The 22774-nt window shown below is 67.3% G+C and overlaps 8 protein-coding genes and 1 non-coding gene across 9 annotated transcripts; 4 read left to right on the forward strand and 5 right to left on the reverse strand.

Annotated features, from left to right (window-relative positions):
• Positions 1-1140: 1140 nt before the first annotated feature.
• On the reverse strand, positions 1141-1867 carry RHOBADRAFT_47332 (uncharacterized protein; the record flags this gene model as incomplete). The annotated part of the gene is made up of 4 exons (XM_018414966.1): positions 1141-1246; positions 1337-1494; positions 1569-1640; positions 1778-1867. 4 exons carry the CDS (start codon positions 1865-1867, stop codon positions 1141-1143), a joined length of 426 nt encoding a protein of 141 aa, XP_018267931.1.
• Positions 1868-3540: 1673 nt separating this feature from the next.
• RHOBADRAFT_18785 (uncharacterized protein) lies at positions 3541-4061 on the reverse strand (the record flags this gene model as incomplete). The annotated part of the gene is made up of 2 exons (XM_018412446.1): positions 3541-3701; positions 3779-4061. Coding segments are annotated over 2 exons (444 nt in total), but the record flags the coding sequence as incomplete, so codon positions are not given.
• A 1811-nt stretch (positions 4062-5872) lies between these two features.
• On the forward strand, positions 5873-7663 carry RHOBADRAFT_39923 (uncharacterized protein). The gene is made up of 10 exons (XM_018413667.1): positions 5873-5949; positions 6019-6057; positions 6126-6241; positions 6298-6478; positions 6549-6643; positions 6729-7118; positions 7216-7268; positions 7345-7384; positions 7455-7487; positions 7562-7663. The coding sequence occupies exons 4-10, from the start codon at positions 6415-6417 to the stop codon at positions 7568-7570; spliced, it is 684 nt and encodes a 227-aa protein (XP_018267933.1). The 5' UTR covers positions 5873-5949; positions 6019-6057; positions 6126-6241; positions 6298-6414; the 3' UTR covers positions 7571-7663.
• Positions 7664-7709: 46 nt separating this feature from the next.
• RHOBADRAFT_50363 (uncharacterized protein) lies at positions 7710-10175 on the reverse strand (the record flags this gene model as incomplete). Its single annotated transcript, XM_018415303.1, has 6 exons — positions 7710-8487; positions 8579-9146; positions 9214-9392; positions 9463-9601; positions 9680-9838; positions 9931-10175. 6 exons carry the CDS (start codon positions 10173-10175, stop codon positions 7750-7752), a joined length of 2028 nt encoding a protein of 675 aa, XP_018267934.1. The 3' UTR covers positions 7710-7749.
• Positions 10176-11258: 1083 nt separating this feature from the next.
• Positions 11259-13780, forward strand: RHOBADRAFT_47336 (uncharacterized protein; the record flags this gene model as incomplete). The annotated part of the gene is made up of 11 exons (XM_018414967.1): positions 11259-11381; positions 11654-11737; positions 11820-12353; positions 12425-12596; positions 12659-12741; positions 12894-12969; positions 13041-13150; positions 13227-13263; positions 13325-13380; positions 13465-13479; positions 13538-13780. 11 exons carry the CDS (start codon positions 11259-11261, stop codon positions 13778-13780), a joined length of 1533 nt encoding a protein of 510 aa, XP_018267935.1.
• Positions 13781-15310: 1530 nt separating this feature from the next.
• RHOBADRAFT_47337 (uncharacterized protein) lies at positions 15311-16502 on the forward strand (the record flags this gene model as incomplete). Its single annotated transcript, XM_018414968.1, has 2 exons — positions 15311-15644; positions 15715-16502. 2 exons carry the CDS (start codon positions 15311-15313, stop codon positions 16500-16502), a joined length of 1122 nt encoding a protein of 373 aa, XP_018267936.1.
• A 181-nt stretch (positions 16503-16683) lies between these two features.
• RHOBADRAFT_49002 (uncharacterized protein) lies at positions 16684-19195 on the reverse strand (the record flags this gene model as incomplete). The annotated part of the gene is made up of 8 exons (XM_018415213.1): positions 16684-17036; positions 17125-17133; positions 17211-17407; positions 17506-17810; positions 17893-18048; positions 18137-18223; positions 18298-18955; positions 19020-19195. The coding sequence occupies 8 exons, from the start codon at positions 19193-19195 to the stop codon at positions 16753-16755; spliced, it is 1872 nt and encodes a 623-aa protein (XP_018267937.1). The 3' UTR covers positions 16684-16752.
• Positions 19196-19304: 109 nt separating this feature from the next.
• Positions 19305-19397, forward strand: RHOBADRAFT_t137. Its single transcript has one exon. It is a non-coding gene; the product is annotated as a tRNA-Leu (tRNA).
• Positions 19398-21266: 1869 nt separating this feature from the next.
• RHOBADRAFT_39932 (uncharacterized protein) lies at positions 21267-22395 on the reverse strand (the record flags this gene model as incomplete). The annotated part of the gene is made up of 4 exons (XM_018413668.1): positions 21267-21595; positions 21687-21909; positions 22026-22124; positions 22195-22395. 4 exons carry the CDS (start codon positions 22393-22395, stop codon positions 21471-21473), a joined length of 648 nt encoding a protein of 215 aa, XP_018267938.1. The 3' UTR covers positions 21267-21470.
• Between the last annotated feature and the right edge of the window lie 379 nt (positions 22396-22774).

Genomic DNA, 22774 nt, shown 5'->3' on the forward strand with positions numbered 1-22774 from the left:
CCGACAGTCACTCCCGAAGGAGACCGCCAGCCAAGCAGGGAGGCACCTGAAGCGGGCGAGAGAGGGGTGACGAGAGGAGAGAGGGGGCAGGAGGGTGGCTTTCGGTGCTCGCTCGAGGCAAAGAGTCAGCTCTCGTCGAGGACGGGAGGATGTAGAGAAGAGAACCCTCGCATTGCAGTCCTCCACCAGATCCAAGGGCCGCAGCCGCCGAGAAAGAGAGCGAACCCTCGAGCTCGTCCTCCTCCCTCTCGCCGCCGCGGAACCCCCTCCTTCTCGAGTCGAATGACATGGGATCAGCCCAAGTACGAGCGCAGGCTTCGTAAACAAGGTTATGGGCGGCGGTCTGCGCCTGCACGCATCCCCTGCCCGTCGAGCGACCCGCCGCAAGCCCGGCCTCTGTGAGGAGGCGGTCCGGCGACGAGCGCACGACGAGAGGGTAGTCGTCGTTCCGCCAGAGTGTCATCATTTGAGTTCTGTGTGGGTGCAGGGTGGTCAGCTCGTGGTCCGCGAGAGGCTGAGAGAGCTGCCGGGCGCACATTAAACTCGGAAGGATGAAGAAAGAAGCCAAGCGGCGGAGGCGAGCGCGCGGTCGGGGTCGAACCGGACTTGGCTCGAGCTCTCGCCGCACACGACCTGGGCCGGCTTGCTGCTCGGTCAGGCCTGCGTTGCAGTAGCTACACGATGAGCTTGGGGTGCCACTGCTCTCGTGCGAGCCGTTCTCACCACTCGCTCCTCCTCCTCGCGGATCTCATCTGTTCGGCCGACCGCCGCTCTCTCGCGCCCTCGAAGCGAGGCGAGAGGCTGTCGAACCGGCTCTAGATCTATGCTCTGCGTGACTGCGCTCGTCCTCTGGCCTGCAGCTGCGGTTAGACGCGCTGTGGGCGTCCTCCTCTCGGGCCGGCTCGCGCTCGACTCCCTTCTTTCGACTCGAGCTGGTTCGCTCGCTCGCTCGACTCGCTTGCCGACTCGTAGACGGTGGCACTGAAAAAGCGATCTCGTTTCTGGAGCCCTGTACAAGCTGCTCGTCAAGCGCAGGCGGTCCCTCCTCGAACCCCTCGCCGCCCGGTCCGAGAGAGAAGGAGAGAAGGGAGGAGGAACAGGGAGGGAGAGAGTGGAAGGAGGAACGTCGAGCGAGTCGACCTAGTCGGTGTTCTCGCCGAGCTCGCGCAGCTTCTCGCGCGCGTGCTCCTTGGCCTCCTCCGAGACGCCGTCGCGGTGGAGGGTCCCCTTGTAGCCGCCGATGACGCTGCGCGAGAAGCGTCGACCGATCACGCGGTCAGTACTGCTTGCGTAGAGCCCTGACGGGCGGGCGAGAGGCGAAAGAGCGGCGACGCACCGGTGCCTGTGGACCTCGTCCTCGTGCGACTCGCCCTTGTGCAGCTTGTCCTTGGCGTGCGAGTCCGAGTGGTGGTGGCGCGTGTCGTGCGGCTGGTTCTCCTGAAGCTCCTGCTCGTCGTGCGCCGCCTCGAGGTCGTGGCGGATGTGCTCGGCGTTCTGCGGAAAGGATGGACCGAGTCAGCGACGCGCTCGAGGTGGGTGAGAGTGGGAGGGAGAGGACGGGGGCGCACCTTGTGCGTCTGCTCGGTGAAGCGAGGATTGTGCTCGGCCGCCTTGTAGCCGCGGACGACGTGGTCGTAGTCCTGTACGCGAGAAGGCGAGGTCGAGGGAGAGTCGAGGGGAGGGGAGCGGGGAGAGGGTCACCTCCTGCGGGCCGCTATACACGACGCTGCTTGAGGCAGTCTCGAGAGGGGAGGTAGAAGGAGAGCGCGGGACGGACCTTCTCTGCGACGAGCGTGCCCGACTCGGTGCGCTCGAGGACCTTGTCGCCCTCGACCGACAGCTCGTGCGTCTCGTTGCCCTTGGTCATGGTGATCGTGTGGTGGTGCTGGATGTGGTGGTACTGGCGGGCGAGGTGAGGCGAGAGAGAGAGGCGGGAGGTCGAGGGCGGGGTGGGAAGGCGAGAGGTTGGCGGACGAGGGAGGCGACGAGGAGAGGCGGGAGGGGCACGAGTGGGTCAGCAAGGTGCCCGTGGTGCGTCTGAGCATGTTCGCGAGATGCTCACGAGGAGTTGAAGAAGGGCGAGTGGGAGGGAGGAAGCCAAGAGGCGACGCGCACACACCGAGCCTCGTCACCACGCTCAGTCCCCTCCGCGGCTTGTCCGGCGAGCCCGCCGACGACCGACGTTCGAGCCTTGGGCTCAGAGAGGACAGCGAGCACGCGCAGAGCGAGAACGAGAGCGCACAGAGCGAGCAGAAACAGAAGCCAGCCGAGCGAAAGTTGACATCTCGCGCGGCAAGGACCGAGAGAGGCGAGAGCGCGACGAGGTGAACGAGCGTCAGGGTGGGTCGGTCGATACAGACAGCACGGTCCTGTGTGGACGCTACAGGAGGGGGACTGAACGAGGGAGAGAGGACGAGGGGAACGTAAAGGAAGGAGCTCCCCTCGGTACAGCAGGGGAGGAGAACACCTTGCGCCGCTCGCTCCCGGCGAGACGGCTCAGGAAAGACTAGGTACAGATCGAGGGGAGGGAGGAAGGAATGTCGCGGGCCGTCAAGGCGCGACGAGGACGGGGAGGCGACCATCTCGCGCGAGGTCGACGCCGCCGGCGGCGACGAGGCGCACCTCGCCGCTGCTTTTCCGCTGCACCTGCGCCGAGACGGCCGTCGAGGCCATCAACGGCCACAGGTCCGGGTCGTGCGCGCACGCGTACATGAGCGACGGCGACGGCGCCATGAAGCGGGCCGTCGACCTCGCCTCGTGGCGCACGTGCCGCGTCGCCGCAGCGCTCCTCGGGCTCGACGTCGGCGTCGTGCTGACCCGCCTCGGCTGCTTGAACGAGTCGACGAACCGGATCGGCTCGTGCGCCGCGGCGGCGGCCTTGTGATGGCCCGTGACGAGGTGCGCGTAGTGCGTCGGGAGCGCGCGCGGCGCGACCTCGAGCGGCGTCGGCGGCGTGCGAGGGCCCGACGACGACGACGACACGGTCGAGACCGACATGCGCGACGACATGCGCGACATGCCCGAGCGCCTCGTGCGGGGCGAGCACGAGTCGGCGCCCGTGCTGCTGCGCGGCGAGGGTCCGTCGTCGCGGTCCGACCACGACGGCGGGCGCGAGCCGCACGAGCTGGTCGACGCGACCGAGTACGACGAGTCGCGGTTGCGGAGGACGGGCTGGTGCTCGAGTGGGGAGGGCGAGGAGGGAGAGGTGGAAGTCGAGGCGGAAGGGAGGGCGGGAAGGTCGCGCGAGAGGCTCTCGGCGGGCAGCGACTCGCGCGTGACGGTCGCTCGGCGGTCGTCGTTGTACGCCGGCGTGAGGCGCTTGCCGAGCTCGACCATCTCGGTCTCCTCGACGTCGTCGGCGTCGTCCTCGAGCGCCGCGACAGGGCGGTACGGCCTGCGTGCCGCGACCTCGTCGATGCGCGCGTCGGCCTGCAGTTGCTGAGCGACCGCCTCGGCCGACAAGGCCTGCGACTGGCTCGGCGCCTCGTCGACCGCCATCTCGACCGCCTCGGACGCCGGCAACTTGGGCTCGGTGTCGACGACGGGTTGCAGGAGCGGGCCGAGGAGGCAGATGAGCTCGTCCTCGGTGAAGCTCAGGTCGAAGTTGAGGATCGTGAGGAGTTGTCGCTCCATGAGGTTGACCTCGGCGGCCGTGAAGAAGACGCTGTAGCGGACCCAGTGCTTGTTCTGCGGCGACGAGTCTGTGCGCGAGGTGACGAGGTCAGTTCTCGGGCCCTTCCTCGAGATCCGGATCGAGTGCAGCGAGAGTGAGACGGACCGTTCAGGTACTTGGCGGCGACGATGAGGACGGCGAGGAAGACGCGATGCCGGGTCGTGTGGCACCCTCGGGCGTGGGTCGGGAGGCGCTCGCGCAGGCGCTCGAGGTAGACGAGCGTGCACAGGAGCGTCGGGACGTGACACCGCGACTTGCGCACAATGGACTTGATGAAGACGTCGAGAGGCGGGAGGGCGTCGAGCTTGTTGAGCGGGTACTCGGTGCCGGGCGTCAAAGGAGGAGACGGGAGAGATACGGGAGGAGGGCGGCATTTGACGGCCGTCATCGTCTTCTCGGCGATGTAGGCTGCGCGAGGGCTCGTCGTTAGCTCTCGTGCTCGACGAGACGAGGACCGAGGCAGGGAAGGACGGCGACGCACAGATCATGGCGTCGGTGAGCGGCATGCGCATGAGCTTCACGAGCGCCGGGTCGTGCGCGCTCTTGGGCATGAGCGAGCCCGAGTGCCTGCGGGCCATGGTGGTGGTTGCCGTTCGACGGGGCTGCTGAAATACGCTGGAACGAGGCGTTGCCGAGGAGGGCGAGCGAGTCGAGGCGGATGAGGTAGATCGAGTCGCGGTGGTCGTCGAGCTGCCCTGGCGTCCCTGTCGCTCGGTGCTGGTCGGTGCGGCAGCGACTGTTGGCGTCAAAGGAGAAGACGTCGAGTCGCGGCGGCCACAGGGAGGGGGAGAGAAGCCCTCGGCGGCCGGGATGAGCGGGCAGCAGTGCGGGCGGCGAGCAGTGCCAGCCATCGAGGCGCCGGCTCGAGCGAGAGTTCTAAGAGTGCCCCAGCCGAACCAAGCTGCCCTAGCGCGGCGTGCATGGGCACCAGATCCAGGCGGCGGGACCAGGCTGCCAGCGAGGGTGGCCGGACCTGGGGAAGAGCGAGGTCGACCCGAACGAGGCAGAATGAGCGGCCTGTTCCAGGTGCCGATCATGATCCGCCGTGCACGACATCCGGCGCCGAGCAACTCTCCGTGCGGAGCACACTGTCTCGTACGGCGTCTCATCTGCAGCACTCTCGCCAAGAGCGGACCTTTGGTCGTCGAGCAGCCTCGTCCAGCGGGTCCTTGAGACGCGCTTTGCGGACAGCAGAGGGGGCGCGCTCGACGGGGCGACGACGGCTGCAGCGCGCCGAAGCTCGACCCGTTCCGGCGACCGACAGCAAGCGCAGAGCGGGCGGAACAGGCAGGTGCGAGCCGGATTTCGACGAGGAGGCTGGCGCGCGGCGGGGCTGGACCTGCCCTCGCGCTCAGCGTGCGCGGACTGAGTTGTGCCGCAAGCTTGCGCCGGAAGCGGACACGATAGCCTCGGACCCGGCGCGCAGATCCCGCCGTCGCACTCGACCGCATCGACGTCGACGGCAGCGCCCCGCCCCGATCCACCTCGGCAGCGGCGTCCTTCTAGCCCGCTCGCCCGCGTTGGCGAGAGGCTGGCACGGCCTCCCTGCTAGCCAGGTGCAGCTGCGCTATGTCGACTCGGGACCGGGTGTAGCTGGAGGCGGTTGGCGATGAAAGTTGGCGAGAAGGAGGGGGAAGGAGCGGGTCTGTCGCTGGTGTCGGCATCGCGGGCGGTGCGGGCACAGGCAGAGCAGGCCTGGCAGGCCCAAGCTGCACAGAGCAGGTGCGGTAGCTGGACTGGGCGGCGGGAGAGAGAGCGCAGGCGAACGTCGTCGTCGTCGTCGTCGTCCGAGTCTCGTCAATTCGCCGCCTGCGTCTCGCTGGAGGGCTGCAACTCGGGTGTTCTACTGTCATGGTACAGCGACAGGAAGCCACCCAGGCGAACCACCAGAGCCTGCGCGGGAACACAGCCTCCCCCGCCGGCCGGCTCTCGTCTTCATCGTCCGACACTCTCTCGCTCTCTCCCCCGCTCGTCTCGATCCAGGAGAGACTGCTTGCTCGCCCACATCTCTTCGCCACCAGCACTCGACACCATGGTCCGTCCCTCTTTCGCCCCTGCGCCGTGTGCGCTGGCCTCGTCCCCACCCTTGTCGGCGGGGGCTTGGCTCGTCCTGGCCGCGCGACCACCGCACAGAGCACTGATCCAGGACTGCCAACAGGGACTCGCTTCAAAGCTCGCCGCCGCCAACGCCAACCAGGGCGCATACGGCTCGCCGTACCCGCAACCGCCTCAGCCAGGCTCGTTCGCTCCTCCCGGAGCACCTCCTCCTCAGCAGCGTGCGTCACCGTGTCGCCCCGGATCCTACTCAGGCCTCTCGGCTCACATCTTTCCCTCCCCGTCCACAGAGTACGCTCCGCCGCCTCAGGCGCCGGCGCCCCAGCAGTGTGAGTCTCCCTGGGCCTCGTCTCGCGCCGCAACCTCCCGACTGACCTTCTTTCGCGGACCTGCGCAGACTACGCTCCGCCACCTCAAGCGTCTGCTCCTCAACAGCCTGCCCGCTCATCGTTCGACCCGACTCGCGACGTCGCAACCATCCTGCGCATCCTCGAGGACGGCGTCAAGGACCAGGTGCGCACCCTCTCGTTCTACCCTCCCGGACGCAGGCCCTGACATCGCGTCGTTAGCAGAACCTCTCCCACTTCTACCCGCCGGGCTCGCTGCAACCGGTCGCGCAGCGCATTGCCCAGAGCGGCGCCATCGGCGTCCTCGCCCAGGCGTGGCAGCTCCCGCTCGAGGTCGCCATGGACCTCGCCCGCATGGCCTTGTTCGACGTGTCCATCTTGGCCGACGACTCGGCGTCGATGTGTGCGTCCGCTTCTCCCTTTCCCGTCGTCCTGACCTCGCCCCGCCGACGCTGACCAACTTGCGCCCACAGCTTTCGCCGAGAACGGCTCCCGCATCGACGACCTGCGTCTCGTCCTGTCAAAGGTGTCGCACGCTGCAGCCCTCTTTGACGACGATGGTATCGAGGCGAGTCTCGTTCACCTCGCCGTCGCCGCCCTCGAGCCCCCTCTTCCTCGACACGCAAGAGCTGACCGTCGTCGGCCTCCTGCAGATCCGGTTCCTCAACAGCAAGAAGGAGGGCAACGCCATCAAGAGCGAGGCGCAGGCGATCGACCTCCTGTCCAAGATCAAGTTCAACCGCGCCACCCCTCTCGGCTCGTCGCTCCGGAGCAAGATCCTCGAGCCGCTCGTGTACAAGAAGGTCAAGAAGCACGCGCTCAAGAAGCCGCTCCTCATCGTCGTCATCACGGACGGCGAGCCGACGGGCGAGCCCCGCGACACGATCGTCAAGGCCATCGTCGAGGCGCGCCAGATCCTCGCCAAGACGCCCTACACGCCCGACGCCGTCTCGTTTCAGCTCGCCCAAGTCGGCAACGACCAGGATGCGCGCGCATTCCTCGAGTTTATCGACAGGCACCCGCAGGTCGGCTCGCTCGTCGACGTACGTCCTCGTCTTCCTCGTTCTATCCTGGCGCCCTCGCGCTCTCGTCCCTCTTTCCGCTTTCCCTCGCCTCGTACTGACTCTCTCGCGCTCACAGTGCACGAGCAACTACGAGGTCGAGTGCGACGACATGAGCAAAGCCACCCCTCCGTGCGTGCTCGCGCGTCCATCCTCGCCTCCTCTCTTTCTCCTCAGTCTGGATCTGACTCGTCCTTCACGCTCGCAGCGTCAACCTTACCCCAACCCTTTGGCTGGCCAAGCTTCTCGTGAGCTCTTCTCCTCCTCGTCGTCGTCTTTCAGCAGCCGACCCACTGACGCCCTCGCCTTCCTCGGCAGCTTGGCCCGATCCACTCCGACTACGACGCAGCGGTGCGCCTCCCTCTTTCTCTCTCTCCTTCCACGACACTTCCTTTTCCGATCCTGACTCTAGCTCTCTTGCGCAGGACGAGTAAAGCCTTTCGAATCGCCGCGAACGCCCCTGTACCACTTGAACGAGTCGTCGTGCCCCGCCGTGTCGTGCAATCTCTATCTCCTGTCTTTCCTTGCACCTCTCGAGCTCTCGGATTGTCGCGAGAGGTAGTGCTGCGGCCCAAAACTGAACGGTGCCTGCAAAACTGCGAGAACGAGAGATCTACAGCTCCCAGATCTCTTTCCGCCTCGCCTCTCCTGCCGCTAAGGACCCACTCGGCTCGCTCCACGATACAGTGCCGCCCGGAAAGAGAGATGCGCCCGTCCGGGAGACCGGCGGAGCGTGCGAGGCGGCCTGGTCCCGCTCGAGCGGATCGACAAGCTCGTCGCCGACCTCCTCCGTCTCGGTGACCTCGACCGCGACGGCGATAGCGCCGTCAAACTCGACGTGCGACGCTCGTCGAGGCGTAGATGACCCACTGCCGCCGCCACTGAGCGCGCTCGACGATGGCGAGAACCGAGCGAGGGGTCCGAGCCCGAGGTGGAGCGTCCTCGCGCGCGCTCTCGCCTTGCCGTCCTCGAGCGCCCGCGACTGCGACTGGGTCTGCAGCTGCGAGAGCGACGCATGCCGCATGCCGCCGACGTCCTGCGAGAGCGTGCGCTCGCGGTACGGCGCGCCGTCGGCGGCGTGCCCGTCGCCGCTCGTCGTCGCCGCGCTCAGGCGCCGCTCGCGTGCGTCGTACAGCTGCCCTCGCCACCAGGGTACGACGACGTGCCGGCACTCGACGTAGGCGTGCAGGGCCTCGCCGATGCTGATGCCGACGAGGCAGATCCACAGGGGGAGCGTGAGGACGAGCTCGCGTTCGGTCCACGACGACCTCGCGAACCGGCGCAGGACGAACACGGACCAGGCGCTCGTGACGCCGAGCGCGATGGCGATGGTGGTGACGGCGAGACCGATCTGCGAGAGAGAGGGAGAGAGAGAGAGAGAGGTGCGAGAGAACGTCAGGACGGGCTCGAGAGGAGGAGGAAAAGGGGTCCGAGCGACGCACGATGAGGAGCTCGCGCTCGGCTTTGATGAGCGCAGCCACTCGGCTCGCCACCTGCTGCTCGGGCACGCCGAGCTTGGCCGCCTCGACGTCGTCGGCGAGCTCGAGGACCTGCGCCCGAGTCGGGAGAACGCGAGGAACCGGGAACTTGGCGCCCGTGAGCGGGTCGTGCGTGAGGACGGGCCGCGAGCAGATCGAGAAGGCGCGTGTCGTCGGGGGCGTGAGGGAAGGGAGGGCGATGAAGCGCGTCGTCGGGGACGGGGAACCCTGCGGCGACTGCGAGGCTCGTCGAACCGAGAAGTCGAGGTCGAGCTCCTCCTTGACGTCGTCGACCGGGACCATCTCGTCGACGCCCGTAGGTGCCGGCACGACCGACATGACGCGCGCCTGCGGCGCCTGGCCGGCGACCGACGACCTCGCGCCGCGCGAAAGTCCTTGCAGCGACGGGAGCTGGCTGATCTGGAACTTGATGTGGCGCCGGATCCTCCACACGAAGGCGACCATGGTGAGGTTGACGGCGACGAGCAGTACAGGCAGGACGGCGGCGCCGATCGACAGGTTGGCCGAGGTGCTGTCAACTTGGGAAGGTCAGAAGTGCGCTCGGCGGACGAGGGCGAAAGAGGAAGCGAGAGACGCACCGATAGAAGTCAGATGCTGCTCGAGAGTACTTGCGCATGAGCGCGAGGAGCATGACCGCCGTCTGGGCAGGCATCGGTCCGCCTTCCCAAGCTGCCGCCTCGCGGTCGAGCACCGTGTTGAGCTCGCGGTACTGCCGCCACTGCTCGGCCGACGCCTTGGAGCCGATGATGGCGAGTGTCTGTTGACAGGTACGAGTAAGTCGCAGCTCGACGAGGAAGCGAGAGAAAGGGAGAACGCGAGGGACGCACAGTGTGGGTCGCGACGGTCGCAAGCCCGCCGCCGATGAAGAGCAGGTTCTCGAGCCACGCCGGCATCGCCATCCAGCTGCGCCCAAACACTCGAGTCGCGCCTCCCTCGACCTGCAGGTACGACTGGAACGTCGCAAAGCTGTTTTCGGGGCGGCCAAGAGGCGGTCAGTGCGGGACCTTCTCGAGAGAAGGAAGCTGGACGACGCTGGCGACGCACCTCAGGAGCCACGCGACGGCGTACGCGACGGGCCACAGGGCGAACGACCACTTGGCGAGATGCTCCTCGCCGGCGCCGTCGCCCGGCGAGACGGTCGAGCGATAGAGCGTGTGCACGGCGCCAAAGAGGACGACGAAGAGGGACAGGCCGCCGAGCGTACTGAGGAGAAAGTGATTCGAGATGATGTGCCTGTCGAGGAGAGGAGTCAGGTCGCCGGCGCGTCGGTTCGAGGAGGAGGAAAGTGGACGCACGAGCCGCTGTCGCGCTTGACGAGCTTGAAGAGCCACACTCGACGGCGCTTGACGTGGTACCCGAGCGCATGTACGACAAAGTTGGCGATGCAGGCGACCAGGAGGAAGGCGCACAGCGCGTACAGGACGACGAGGCGGGCTCGAAAGCCGGCGGCGTCGGAAGGTGTGAGGACGGTGAGGCGGTGGAGGATGTCGCGGTAGAACTCGTACGGGTTCGCGCCTTGAGGAGGGGAGGGAAGGTCCATCGCCGGCGAGGATGAACGTGGCTTGCGCCGGCGGGGAAGGAGGAGGAGGAGGTGGGGCCGCGGGGGAGGAGGTTGGACGAGGTGTCGGCCGTCGTCGCTCGCGGCGTCGCCGCGACGTAGGCTGAACGGTTGGCGACGAGCGTCGAGGTGTCGGTGCGAGGCAGAGCTGTGCCCTCCTGGACGAGTGCAGGGCAAGCGCCGGCGGCGAGGCGACCCCTTCGACCTCGTCTCGCGAAGGTCACGGCGCGGCGACGAGTGACAGGCACACGCGCGAGGCGTCCTCCCTTGGGCAGTCGAATGCGCGCAAGCCGTGCAGCTGTCGCAGCAAGCGCCTGTGCGGCGTGCAGCACCGTGCGAGGGAAAAGAGCGAGCGCTCGTGTGCCCTCGGACACGAGCTGCCGCAGCTCGAGCCCAGCACGGTTCGAACCGCCGGCTCGGAGACTCGGAGCAGAGGCCGTGCGACTCAGAGCCAGGGTGCCACCGGCACCGCGCGCGAGGGACAGGGCGATCTCCTCCTCCGGAAGGCGACAGACTTTCGACCGCTCTGGAGCCCGAGTCGGGGCCACAGCGGAGGGTTGCGCTCGCCGTACGCAGAGAGGGCTCCCTGAGCTGGCTCAGAGTGCATTCGAGCGCGAGCCGTGAGCCAGAAAGCGCGGTTCGAAGCGGCTCGCACGTTCGAGACCGAGCTTTGTCGAGGCCGACCGTCGACGACCGACCGGCGAGGGTACCGGTCACGTGCAGTTCTTTCGTCCGTGCAGTCTCGCTCGGTGTTTGCCGTCACCGCTCGAAGTACATATGTACTTTAAAGTGGTCGACGACGCGGAGGCTCCGCGGAGGGCTCGTGCGCACCATATGCGCGTGTCGGTTTGCGCGCGATTCGACCGGCCGATCCGCGTGCAGCGCAGGTCGGCCGCCCCAGCTTCTCAAGGCCGACCCCGGCGTACAGTGACAGCGGTGAGATGTGATCGAGGCCGCCCGCGGAAGGGGCCGCCGCTGCCCCCTCGCTTTCCCTCCTCACCCTCTCCACTCGCGCCCGCGCCCTCCCGCTCCGCCCCAGTCGAGCAGATCTACGTCTCGTACAGCATGTCGCTCCACCCCGAAGCCGCGCAGAGCCAGCAGGCTCAGCCGAGCGCCGACGCGCCCAAGAAGACGACTCTCGCCCTCTCGTCGCTCCCGCCCAAGCAGCACGGCTTTGGTGCGCAGCAGGTGCGTCCCACCCATTTCCTCTCGGAGTGGGGCGCGGAGCGTCGCCGGCAGTGCCGGTCGTCGACAGCGGCGGTGAGCAGGTTGCTGGCGAGCCGGGACGGGGGCACTCGGGTCATGGCGACGCGAGCTGTTGCACCCTGTTAGCCCGGGTCGTCGAGCTGCGATGGTGGGCACGTCGGTGCGAGCGAACGCGTCTCGACCGGCCACCGTGTCAAGCCTGTACAGGCGAGCTGACACTCCTCGTTCGTCTCCCTTCCTTCGGTCCCGTGCAGTATCCTCGCACCCCCTCGCGCGTCGACCCTAACAACCCGCCTTGGCCGTCGTACCGTGGGTACCACAATTTCTCGTTCGCCCATGTGCGTCTCGCTGTTCCGGGATCCTGGAGGGCGGAGCGAGGAAGACGAGCGCCGAATTGACCTTCTCAACTTCGTCTCGCAGGCCACCATGAGCGTCCGCCTGCCTACCATCCTCGGCAAGGCCATCGACGACGTCGTCAAGACGCTCAACGACGAGCACGACGAGGAGCGCATCGTCGACCTGACCGAGTGCATCTCGCGCCTCGAGGACCTCCTCGACGACCTCCAGGGCAACAGCGTCCTGCGCCCGATCATCGACGACGGCGAGGGCGACATCCCGCTGTGGAACAAGGCGATCGCGCGCTACTTCCGTGGCAAGCACTTCATGGACGCGCCGTGGGTGTTCGCCGAGGCGTACAAGTACCGCCGCCTGCACGAGGCCTTCTCGCTGTCCAAGTACTGGAAGGACTACGACGTCTTCTTCCGCCAGAAGTGCGAGACGTTCGCGCGCTCGTCCGACGCCGTGTTCGAGCTGTCGACCCGGTTCGCCGAGCCGCTCAAGCAGGCCGAGGGCGCATCGGCTGAAGAGCTCCTCGAGGCCAAGCGCCTCCAGTTCCACGAGCTCACCCAGATCTGCCTGTGGGGCAACTCGACCGACCTGTCGCTCCTCATCAACGTGCGTCCCTCTTCCTCCCCTGTCGCGCCCTCGTCTCGAACCCGACCCTGACCTCGTCGAACGTCGCGCAGATGACCGAGGAGGACATCAAAAAGCTCCAGTCGACCGGTGGCGACCACCTCGCCGCGACCGAGAAGAACATCCTCGGCAACGACATGTCCAAGATCTGGGACTACATCTCGTCGGACAAGTTCAGCTCGAAGGAGAAGGGTGGTCGCCTCGACTTTGTCCTCGACAACGCCGGTCCGTCCCCCTCTCGCTCTCGAACACGGACGAGGGCCTCTCCTGACGTTCTGCGCGCACAGGCTTCGAGCTCTACACCGACTTTGTCTACGCCGACTGGCTCCTCCAGAGCGGGCTCTGCAGCGAGATCCGCTTCCACGGCAAGGTGCGTCCCGTCCCTCTCTCTCCCAGTCCCTCCTTCGTTCTCTCGGCGGCTCTGCCGCCTCTGCCTCTCTCTCGATACCGTGAGGCAGGCGACAGAGCGGCGAGTGACGCACGAACCCAGTCCTGACCTCGCGCTCGCTCCCCTTCCTGCAGCGCTTCGCCTGGTTCGTCTCGGACGTCACGCGCAAGGACTTTAACTGGCTCCTCAACTCGATGGTCTACGGCCACCGTGCGTCCCTCTCGCCCGATCGTCTCGAGCCCATCGAGCTCGCGCACTGACCTCTTCCTCGTCGCGACCAGTCTTCCCGAACGCCTCGGACGAGGAGCTCGCGTCGCTCAAGAAGCTCGGCCTGCGGTGGAAGCAGTACGTCAAGGAGGGCAAGATCATCTACGAGGAGCACCAGTTCTGGGTGCGTCGCCCTCCCGCCTTTTCTTCTCTCTCGAGACGGCGTCAGACTGACTCGCTTCCCTCCTTCCTCCTTCCAGGTGTCGGGCTTCAGCTTCTGGGCTCTCGCCGAGGAGGGTGAGCCGCACGCCTTCTCGGTTGCGCCGTCGAGCCGTCGCTGACCTTCGTCCGTCCGCAGCTCCCGACCTGTTCGTCCACCTCGCCGGCAGCGACCTCGTCATCTTCAAGGGCGATGTGCGTCCCCTTTCACTCCTCAGTGTCTGCGCTCGGCGTGCGCGTCGGCTGCAGAACCGCTGACCCTCGACCTCGTGCGCGCAGTTGAACCACCGCAAGGTCCGCCCTTCTCTTCCTCCTTCCTCTCCACAGCTCACTGACACCTGCTCCCACGCAGCTAACGTATGATTGTCAGGCACCACCGTCCACGCCGTTCAACGTCGCGATCGGCCCGCTCGCCACGCTCGCCGGCGCGCCCCCCATCGTCTCTCTCAGGACGATCAAGTCCGACATCGTCGTTGGCGTTCCCGCCGAGAAGGCCGAGCAGCTCGACCGTGACGAGCCAGGCTGGCGCATCAGTGGAGCGTACGCCGTCGTGCTCCTGTCGGACGGGCGCAAGGGCGAGCGCGTCACCTTCTGAGCTTCTCCCTCCCTCCTCCCTCCTCCTCTCGCCTCTTCTCGCCGAACCTCGGTCTACTTTGTCACGTCGTCCATTAGTGCAACCTACACGAGTCCCTCGCTCGTCTTTGAGCCCGTTTCTCGGCGAGGAAGAGCAGAAAGTGACCCTCGAGGAGGATGCTCGCGGTCCGAAAGCAGGCTCGCGAAGGTCCAGTGTGCGCCGACACGATGTCGAGCGACCGTGCGAGCGCATAACAGACGTGTGTAGAGACGTACCGAGAATATGACAGGCGTGCGAGTGCCCTTGGCGTCGGCGAGGGCGAGCCCGTCGAACTTGGGAAGGTCGAGCAGGGTCCGAGCGACCGAGAGAAGCGGCGGATTTGCGCCCAAAGCAGTCGAGACGTTCCCTGCTGTGGCTGAGGGCACAAACAGCCGCTCGAGCGATGCTGGGCGAGGGAGACGCTCAGGAGCGACGAGCGCACGGACCGCTTGGGAAAGTCGAGCGCTCGAGTGCCGAACGTGCTCGGGTGAAGCTCGCCTCTGAGCTCGTTTTACCTGCTCCGGGATCGCGGTCATCCAGCTGTCGCAGGGGCGGAAGGACGAGAAGGTGACGTTCTCAGGAGAAGCAGGAAGTTCCCCGATCTTTTCGGTCTCTCTGACCCGGTGTACGTATCGCCCGACTCTCTCGTTGCCTCCGTCTCTCCGTGAGATATGATTGCGTCTCCTGACCAAGTCTGAGCCGAGGTCGGAGCGAGAGAGAGCAGGAAACCGGCCTCGAAAAGGACAGACGAGCGAGCAGGGTCTGGCCCGGCGTGGGTAGAGAGCACAGACGCCCCGGGAGCGGTCGGCTGGCTAGGAGACGTCTACAGAAGCGATTCGGGGCCATCAGAGAGACTATCGTCCTGAGAGCGCGGCGAGGAGAGACGTTTGCGTACTTGGGAAGGTCGACTCGGAGCTGGCGGTTTCGGCAGCTCGCGGCTCGCGTACGTCTTCCCTTTGACTGAAGCTTTTGCCTCCAGCTCGCCTGGGCTCGAGGGAACAGGACTGGAGCTGCGCACGAGTCCGCCGGCGACGAGCGGGCGACGCGCGCCGACCCTCCTCGGGCAGCAGGTCCGCGCGAGGTCGGTGAGAGCGGCGCTGGCACACATGGGCCCTCTCTCGAGCACTTGAACAAGCGACATTGGCCCGTGCTCTCATTGCCAGTCGACGAGGTGGGTGCTGCGCCGTGTTGACCGTTCGTCGCCTCCTCGTCGTCGGTCCGCTTCCTTTCCTCGCTTGCTCGCCCGAGTGGTTCGCTTCGACCGCGGCTCGGTGACAGTGCTTCTCGGACACAGATCTCGTCCCCGACGGACAGGCAGACGTGCGTCGCCGGGCGCGTTCGCTCTCGAGCCGTCGTTTTCCTGGACGGCGCACACGCCTCGCGAGCCTTCGCCGCCTCGTCGCTCGGTCGGCTTCTCTTCCTCATCGCCGCTGGCGGTGTCATGGCTTCCGTCGCAGCTTCTGTGCGCCGTGCCTCTCTGCTTCTGAGAGCACACCGTCGAGCAGCACCGCCATGTCGCACCACCACTTTGCCGCCGCCACTGCACTCGCGACCTCGTGCGGGTCGACCACCTCGTCTCGCCCGTCCACCTCGGCGTCGTCCTTCTTCTCCAAGGACTCGGCGTCAACCGCAGAGTCCGACTACGACCTGTCGCCTCGCCCGCTCCCCGTCCACGCGACCCTGCCGCCGCTCGATCCTCGCGCCAAAGCCGGCACCATCCGCCTCCCGCTCCAGCTCCCGGCACCGCCGACCGACCTGAGCGAGGTCGACGTCTCAAGCCTTGTCGTCGACGACGAGCTGCATGGCGCGCCGGTCGGGTTCGCCGTCGGACGCCTGCGCCAACTTGGTACGCCGCTCGCACCTCTCTTCTCCTCTCGACCTCGACCGTTCACTGACGCTTTCCTCTCGGTTCGCAGGCGCCCAGCTCTTGACGGCGACGACGGCGACGTGCCTGCACATTCCGCCCGGCCCGACCCTCGCCCCGTACCTCCAGGTCTCGCTCCCTCCCCAGTCGCCGCCAATCCCTCCCGTCTTCCTCCCCAGCCACGTCTTTGCGATCCACTCGACCGACTCGCCCAGGACCCTCCTCCTCCCCGTACACGGCCTCCTGTGGGCGGCATCGTCGCCGTCCCTCAACATCCTCAGCTCGCGGCCCGAGAAGCAGCCGGCGCACCCGTCCTTGCCAGCGCAACCTCGACCGCGGCACGGCGGCGAGACGCACCTGCCCGTCATCGAGCTCACGCTCCCGTCGTCGGCCGCGTTCCCGCTCCTCCAGGGGTGGATCTACCTCCGGTCGCCGTCCCTCCTCCTGTCGTCCCTCCTCCCCCACCCGCCAACGCCCTCTCCCGTCGCCGCCCCTTCCCCCACCTCCCACCCCTCCTCCCTCTCGCACCTTCTTAACCCCTCGTCGCCCGAGAAGCGTCCTCCACCACGCCACACCGCCCCGTCCCCTCAGCACTCGCCCTCGGACTTTACGCGCACCCTCTCGGCCTTGTCGTCCGTCGTCCTCCTGCGGTACGTCCACCTCGTGCACGGCCTGTGGCAGGACACGGTCGCGCTCCAGGTCAGCGACGAGGACCTGTGGCGCGCCATGGGCGTCGCGTGGCGCATCCTCGTCGCCGCGCTCGCGCTCAAGGAGCAGGAGCGCGCGAGGAGGGGCACGAGCCCGGCGAGCGGCGAGGAGGGCGAGGCGGCGACGGCTTGAGCGCGCGAGAAGGAGACGGAGAGAGGAGGATCGAGGGCGTGTTGTTGTACCACCGACCGCTCGAAGCGTGCCGTGCAGTTCCCCTTCTCTATCACCTCGAGGTCCGAGCGCGACGAGAGCAGGCGAGCGAGAGAAGCGCAAGCGAGCGACAGCCTCTCGAGAGCTCGAGCACGGGCAGTGAGAGAAGGAGCCCCGAGGCGCCCGAGCACGCTCAGAGAGGCGCGAGTTGCCCCTGCCGCCGCCGCTCCATCTACCTCGCCGTCACGAGGCCCCACAGCCCACCCGCCCTCTGCCTCGCGTCCCGCCCGTACACCACCCTGATGAGCCCCTGCACGAACGACCACGCTCCCGTCGCGCTCGTGATCGGGTACGCGAGGAGCGGTGGGATCCCGGTCTGGACCCAGCCGTGCAGGCGGTCCTCCGTGACGGCCTTGAGGTTGCACAGGCCCCGCAGGCCCTCGGGCCCGGCGAAGCGCAGGGCGTTGCCCGAGGCTTTGGCGCCGCCGAACGGGAGCGACTGGTTGAGGTAGAAGACTGCGGGCGCGCGAGAGAGAGGGAGGGAGATTGGGAAGGTCAGGCTCGAGCGGCTCGTGCGGGAGGGAGGGAGAGGGCGAGAACGGACCGCCAAAGTCTGCGAGAGGCATAGGAAGATCAGGGCCTGATTTGAGAGGGAGAGAGAGGGCGAGGGGCGAGAGGACGAGGACGCACCGTTCGAGCAGACCATGCCACACTCGAGCCGCTCCATGACCCACCTGCACTCGTCGCGCTTGCGCCCAAACACAGCCGCGCCGAGGCCGTACCGCGTGCCGTTAGCGATGGCGACCGCCTCGTCGAGCGACTCGTACTTGAGGACCGTCATGACCGGCGCAAAGATTTCTTGCTGCGCGATGGCCATCGTGGGCGTGCTGCGTTGCGAGAGAGGGGCGAAAGGGCAACGCCGTGAGCTCGACAACTCGTGCATCGTCCAACGAGAGGATACACGGAGAGAGAGAGAGGGACGCACACGTCGACGAGCAGCGTCGGCTCGAAGAAGTGACCCTCGCTGACGACGCCCTTGTCGGCCCGCTTGCCGCCGACGAGACACCTCGCGCCCTCCTTGACCGCCTGCGCGACGAGGCCCTCGAGCTCGTCAAAGAGCCGGTCCGAGATCATGGCGCCGACGTCGATCTGCTTGTCGGCAGCGGTCGCCGACAGGGCGTCGCCGAGCTCGAGGCGCGAGATGCGCTCGTGCATGGTCGACACGAACGTGTCGTACAGGGACGAATGGACGAGGAAGCGCTCGGTGCCGATGCAGTTCTGGCCGCCTGACTGCGAGAGGGCGAGAGACGGATCAGTTTCTCGAACCTGGGAGCGACGAGGGAGGGCGACAGGGACGAGAATCAGGACGGACCTGGAAGACGCCTCGCATCCACGTGTCGGCAAAGTACTTGAGGTCGGCGGACGGGCAGAGCACGGCCGGGTCCTTGCCGCCGAGCTCGAGGAGGACAGGCGTGCCGACCTCGGCCGCCTTGAGCGCGACCTTTTTGCCGACTTCTTCAGAGCCGATCTGCGCGCAAGGAGAGCGGTCAGTCATGACGGCCGAAGCAAGGGTCGGCTTGCCAAGGCGACAGGGAACGAGGGGCAGAGGGACGCACAAAGGTGATGTGCTTGATGCGCTCGTCGCCCGTCAGGGCCTCGACGTTCTCGGGCAGCGTCACGGCGATCTGGACGAGCTCGGGATCCTGCACACGATGAGGTAAAGGATGAGGACCTGCCGCTCGAGAGCGACCTGAGAGAGAGAGAGAAGCCGGCGCACCTCGCCGCACACGGTGAGGCAGTCTCGGACGGCCTCCATGAAGATGAGCGACGACCACGCGACCTGCTCCGAGGGCTTGACGACGATGGCGTCGCCGACGGCGAGTGCGGCGACGATCGGGCCGAGGGCGTTGTGCAGCGGGTAGTTCCACGAGACGAGGGCGGCGACGACGCCGAGAGGCTCGTACACGACCTTGGACACCTTGTGCGCGAGGACGAGGTTGGTCGGGCGGTAGTCGGGTTCGAGGGCCGACTCGGCGTTGGCGATCAACCACCGCAGCTTCTCGCACGTCGTGAGGATCTCGCCGAACGCGGCGTCGACGAGCGTCTTGCCGCTGTCGCGGCTCGCGACCTTGCTCAGCGCCTCGGCGTTGTCGACCGTCCACTCGAGGAGGCTCCTCAGCACTCGTCGCCGGCGCGCCCACGAGCTCGAGCGCCACGCTCGCTGCGCGTGCACGGCCTTGCGCACCCGGTCGCGGACCTCGTCGCCGTCGAGGGCCGGCACGGTCGCGAGGTGCTGGGCCGATGCGGGAGCGTAGCACGTGATGTACGACTTGGTCGGGTCGGCGAGCGAGTCGGGGGACGAGGGGAGGAGGGACGGGTCGGTTTTGTGCGAGTGGATCGAGGGGGAGGAGAGGGTGCGGGACGACCAACTCGAGCTGCGTGCGGGGCGTGCGATACGTCAGTGCGGGTGTGGAGAGAGGTCCTGAGCCGGGGACGCACCTGATCTCGGGCGGCGCGGTCCAGTGGAAGCGGACCGCTCGCTCAACGGCAGGGAGGTGGACGAGGCGGAGGTAGAGCCACAGCGCCGCGAGCGGGACGGCGCCGAGGGCTAGCGTGCGCAGAGCATGCTCGTCGACGTGCGCGAGGAGCGCGTCCAGTCGAGAGCCGACGGTCATCGAGGTGGGAGCGAGTCGGAGGAGGAGATGGCGATGAGGCCAAGTCCAACTTGTCAACTTTGCTTAGGCTGGACCTGTATGCATACTAGCTCCAATTTCAACAAGCAAAGGTGTTTTGGCCGAGCGGTCTAAGGCGCTAGCTTAAGGTCACACGTTGATTCGCTAGTCCGAAAGGGCGTGAGTTCGAATCTCACAGACATCATCAACTTTTTGCTGCAGTCGCTTTCTTTCCTGAGCTTCCCAGCGCATCTCCTTTTGGCCTGCGAGGTCTGCGAAGCTATCAGAGCACTAGTGCCCCTGACACAAGTAGCGGGCGAGCGTGTAGCGCCGGCGACGAGTTCATCGGCCTTTCGCGTCGACACGCGTCTCTCCTCTCGCTCGTCCACCACAACCGCGCACGCACCAGCTGCCGCCATGGACCCACACGACACGTCCTTCTCGCCCATTGCGTCGACCTCGTCGTCCCTCGACTCGCGCCTCGGCCGCCTCGCCCTCGGCACCAACAACCGCCCTGCCGGACGACCCACCTCGTCCTCGTCCCTGATCCAGGACGAGGACATGAGCTTTGCGCTCGCCGGCGGCGACGATAGCCTCGACTTTGCCCAGGGCGGCGACGCGCTCGACGAGGAGACGGTGCGGCTCTCGGCGGGCGGCGACTCGGCTCGTCAACAACCTGGCGCGGCCGGGGCGGGGGCGTACGGCGACAGCAAGGGCAAGGCGCCCCTGCGCGACACCGACTTGTTCTTTGGCGGCTCGATGGCGTCCGCGTCCGCCGTCCCGGCCTCGCAGCGCTTCGCCCCCGCCGGCCTCCCTCCCCCGACCACGTCCTCGGCGCACGACGGCCCCGACGGCGGGCCGGCGGCGGTCGACGACGACGACACCGAGATGGACGGCGGCGAGGGCTACACCGAGGACGAGCGGGCGCGGATCGCGAGCCTGAGGAGCGAGCGGGACGGGCTCAGGAGCATGAACGGCGTGCTCGAGGAGATGAGGGGCGCGCTCGCCGGCATGGAGGGCAAGATGCAGGTGCGTCGACCGCTCTCTTTTTCCGCGAGCGTTCTGCGAGGCGCGTTTCCTGCAGTACGGCGCAGCTAAACCCGCTCGTCCACGCACAGGCCTTCGAGGCGACGATCGACACGTCGCACCAGCTCCTCAACCTGTACACGCGCATCGCGTCGCAGGCCGAGCACACCCGAGGACTGATCCTCGACCGCGAGTGGCAGGGCGTCAGCCAGGTGCGTCCCGCTCCCTTCCCTCCTCCCGCTCTCCCCTTCCTCCCTTTCCGACGCCCAGCTCTGGCGACCCAGCCCCTGCCTCGCCAGTTCTCTCGCGGCACGCGCATCTGATTCGTCGCTTCCGCAGGACCACGCGACGATCGTCGAGCGCGACGCCGCCCACGCCGCCGAGCTCGAGCGCCAGGCGCTCGCCGCAGCCGAGGCGGCCCAGCGCGCCGAGGAGGAGCGCGTGCGGGCTGAGCGTGCGGCCGAGGAGCGCAGGAGGAGGGAGGAGGAGGCGGTCAGGGCGCCGGCGGGAAGGGGCAGGGGTCGAGGCCGTGCGTCGCTCGCTTTCTCTCTCTCTCTCTCGCGGATCCTGCGGCGCGCTCGTCGCTCGTGCGGCGAGCGCGCTGCTGGCGAACTGCGTCGGTGGGACTGACACGACCATTCCCGCTCTCGCAGTGCGCGGCGCCGCCTCGTCGTCCAACCTGCGCGGCTCGTCCCTGCGCGGCTCGTCCTCGTCGTCCCTTCGCGGCAGCGCCCGCCCTCCCGCCTCCTCGACCTCCACCTCGACCTCGTCCCCCTCGGCCTCATCGTCGGGCATCCCGATGCGCGGCAGCGCACCGGTGAGCGGCGTGCGGGGCGTGCGCGGGCTCCGGAGCAGGGTCGCGACGGCGGGTGCGAGGGGTGGGCGAGGGCGCGGTGCGGCCGAGTGAGCGACCGGCGAGCGAGGGGTGCAACACGGTGTGTCGGCCTGACCTTGTTCGCGCGAGGCGCGAGAGGAGAGCTGCGCTTGCGAGACAAGCGAGAGCAAGAGGCTCGAGCGCTCGCGAGACGAGGAGAGGGAGAACGAGTCGAGGCGCTAGGTGACGAGTCGTTGCAGCAGGGTCCACGTGGGCGAGAACTAGGCTAGGAGGCGTGTAGGAGGAAACAGAGAGGCGCGAGTACAACGAGGAGGTGGAAACGGACGACCGAGGACGACAAAGGGCGAGGGGGAAGGGATGCACGACGACGACGACACAGGGACGGGAGCGCGAGGGAGGGTATCAAAAGAAGGGGGCTCAGCACGCGCAGCCGTCGGTGACGCTGCTGCCGCTGCCCTGGGTGAGGTTGACGCCGCCCCGGCCGGCGAGAGAGGCGCCCGCGCGCGACTTGGCGGCCGCCGTGTCGATCGGCATGCGCTCAGCTGTGCGCTCGCGACACGGGAGAAGCTCGTCAGTCACTGGTGCGAGTGAGAGACCGGGCAGGACCGAGAGAGAGGGAGAGAGGGGACGGACCAATCTGCTTGAACATGGCCTCGACGCCCTGGGCCGTCTTTGCGCTCACCTCGCTGAACATGAGGCCCTCGTCGTCGGCAAACTTTTGCGCCTCGGCGGTCGACACTTGTCGCTGGCCGGCCTCGGCGAGGTCGAGCTTGTTGCCGGCGAGGCAGACGACGATGGACGGGTCGGCTTGGCGCTGCAGCTCGGCGATCCACGAGCGCGCCTTGACGAGCGAGGCCTGCGGGAGGTGAGCGCGTTAGTGTCTATCGTCCCTGCCTGGACGTCATAGCCGTACCGCCTCGCGAGGACGCCAGGGCTGCGCGCGCGAGAGAGAGAGAGAGAGAGGCCACTTACGGCGCTCGTGATGTCGTACACGACGACGGCGGCGTGTGCGCTGCGGTAGTACATGGGGGCCAGACTCTTGTAGCGCTCCTGGCCGGCCGTGTCCCAGATCTGCCTCGCGCGATACGAGGTGAGCGGTCGTCGCGAGAGGAGGAGGAGGACGAGAGAGCGGGGGACGCACCTCGAACTTGACAAAGTTGCCCGACTCGATGGGGACGGTCTGAGTGAGAAAGGCGGCGCCGATGGTCGACTCGCGGTAGTCGTCGAACTGGCCCTTGACGAACTGGAGGACGAGCGAGCTCTTGCCGACGGCGCTCTCGCCGAGGAGGACGAGTTTCCGCGACGAGGTGACGGGGGGTGCGGGTGCGGCGGGGGCGGCCATTGCAAGAGGTGGTGGGAGCGGGAGGGGCGAGGGGAGGAGGCGGTGCGGGAGGCGCGAGAGTCGAGAGGGCCGGGGGCGGAGGGACGAGGCGGAGGTGGCGGGGAGCGAGCTGGCGGGTGGCTCGATAGGGCGATTGTGGTGCTGAGGGTGGATCGAGTGCTGGTAGCTGTAGTCTGGCTGACTGCAGTGCCGTGAGCGAGAGAGAGATGAGCCGTCGCTGCGTCGTCGTCGTCGTCCAGTCCAACCAGAGACACCCTCGCCTCGACTCGCTCTAGCGGTGCATTCGATCCAGTCGAAGGGTCTGGGATACCTTTGCAGTCAGCCAGACAGAGCCCTGCAACCATCAACCGAGGACGGCCGCCTCATCACGCGCGAGCTT

The sequence above is a fragment of the Rhodotorula graminis genome (assembly GCF_001329695.1).
Source record: "Rhodotorula graminis WP1 unplaced genomic scaffold RHOBAscaffold_18, whole genome shotgun sequence".
NCBI lineage: Eukaryota > Fungi > Basidiomycota > Microbotryomycetes > Sporidiobolales > Sporidiobolaceae > Rhodotorula > Rhodotorula graminis.

Bases quoted from the DNA above. Each gene is read 5' to 3' on its own strand.
- RHOBADRAFT_39923 (XM_018413667.1), top strand. From the start codon at position 6,415: ATGGACCTCGCCCGCATGGCCTTGTTCGACGTGTCCATCTTGGCCGAC. The intron at 6,479-6,548 runs GTGCGTCCGCTT...TTGCGCCCACAG, and splicing joins CGACGACTCGGCGTCGATGT to CTTTCGCCGAGAACGGCTCC. The intron at 7,119-7,215 runs GTACGTCCTCGT...TCGCGCTCACAG, and splicing joins AGGTCGGCTCGCTCGTCGAC to TGCACGAGCAACTACGAGGT.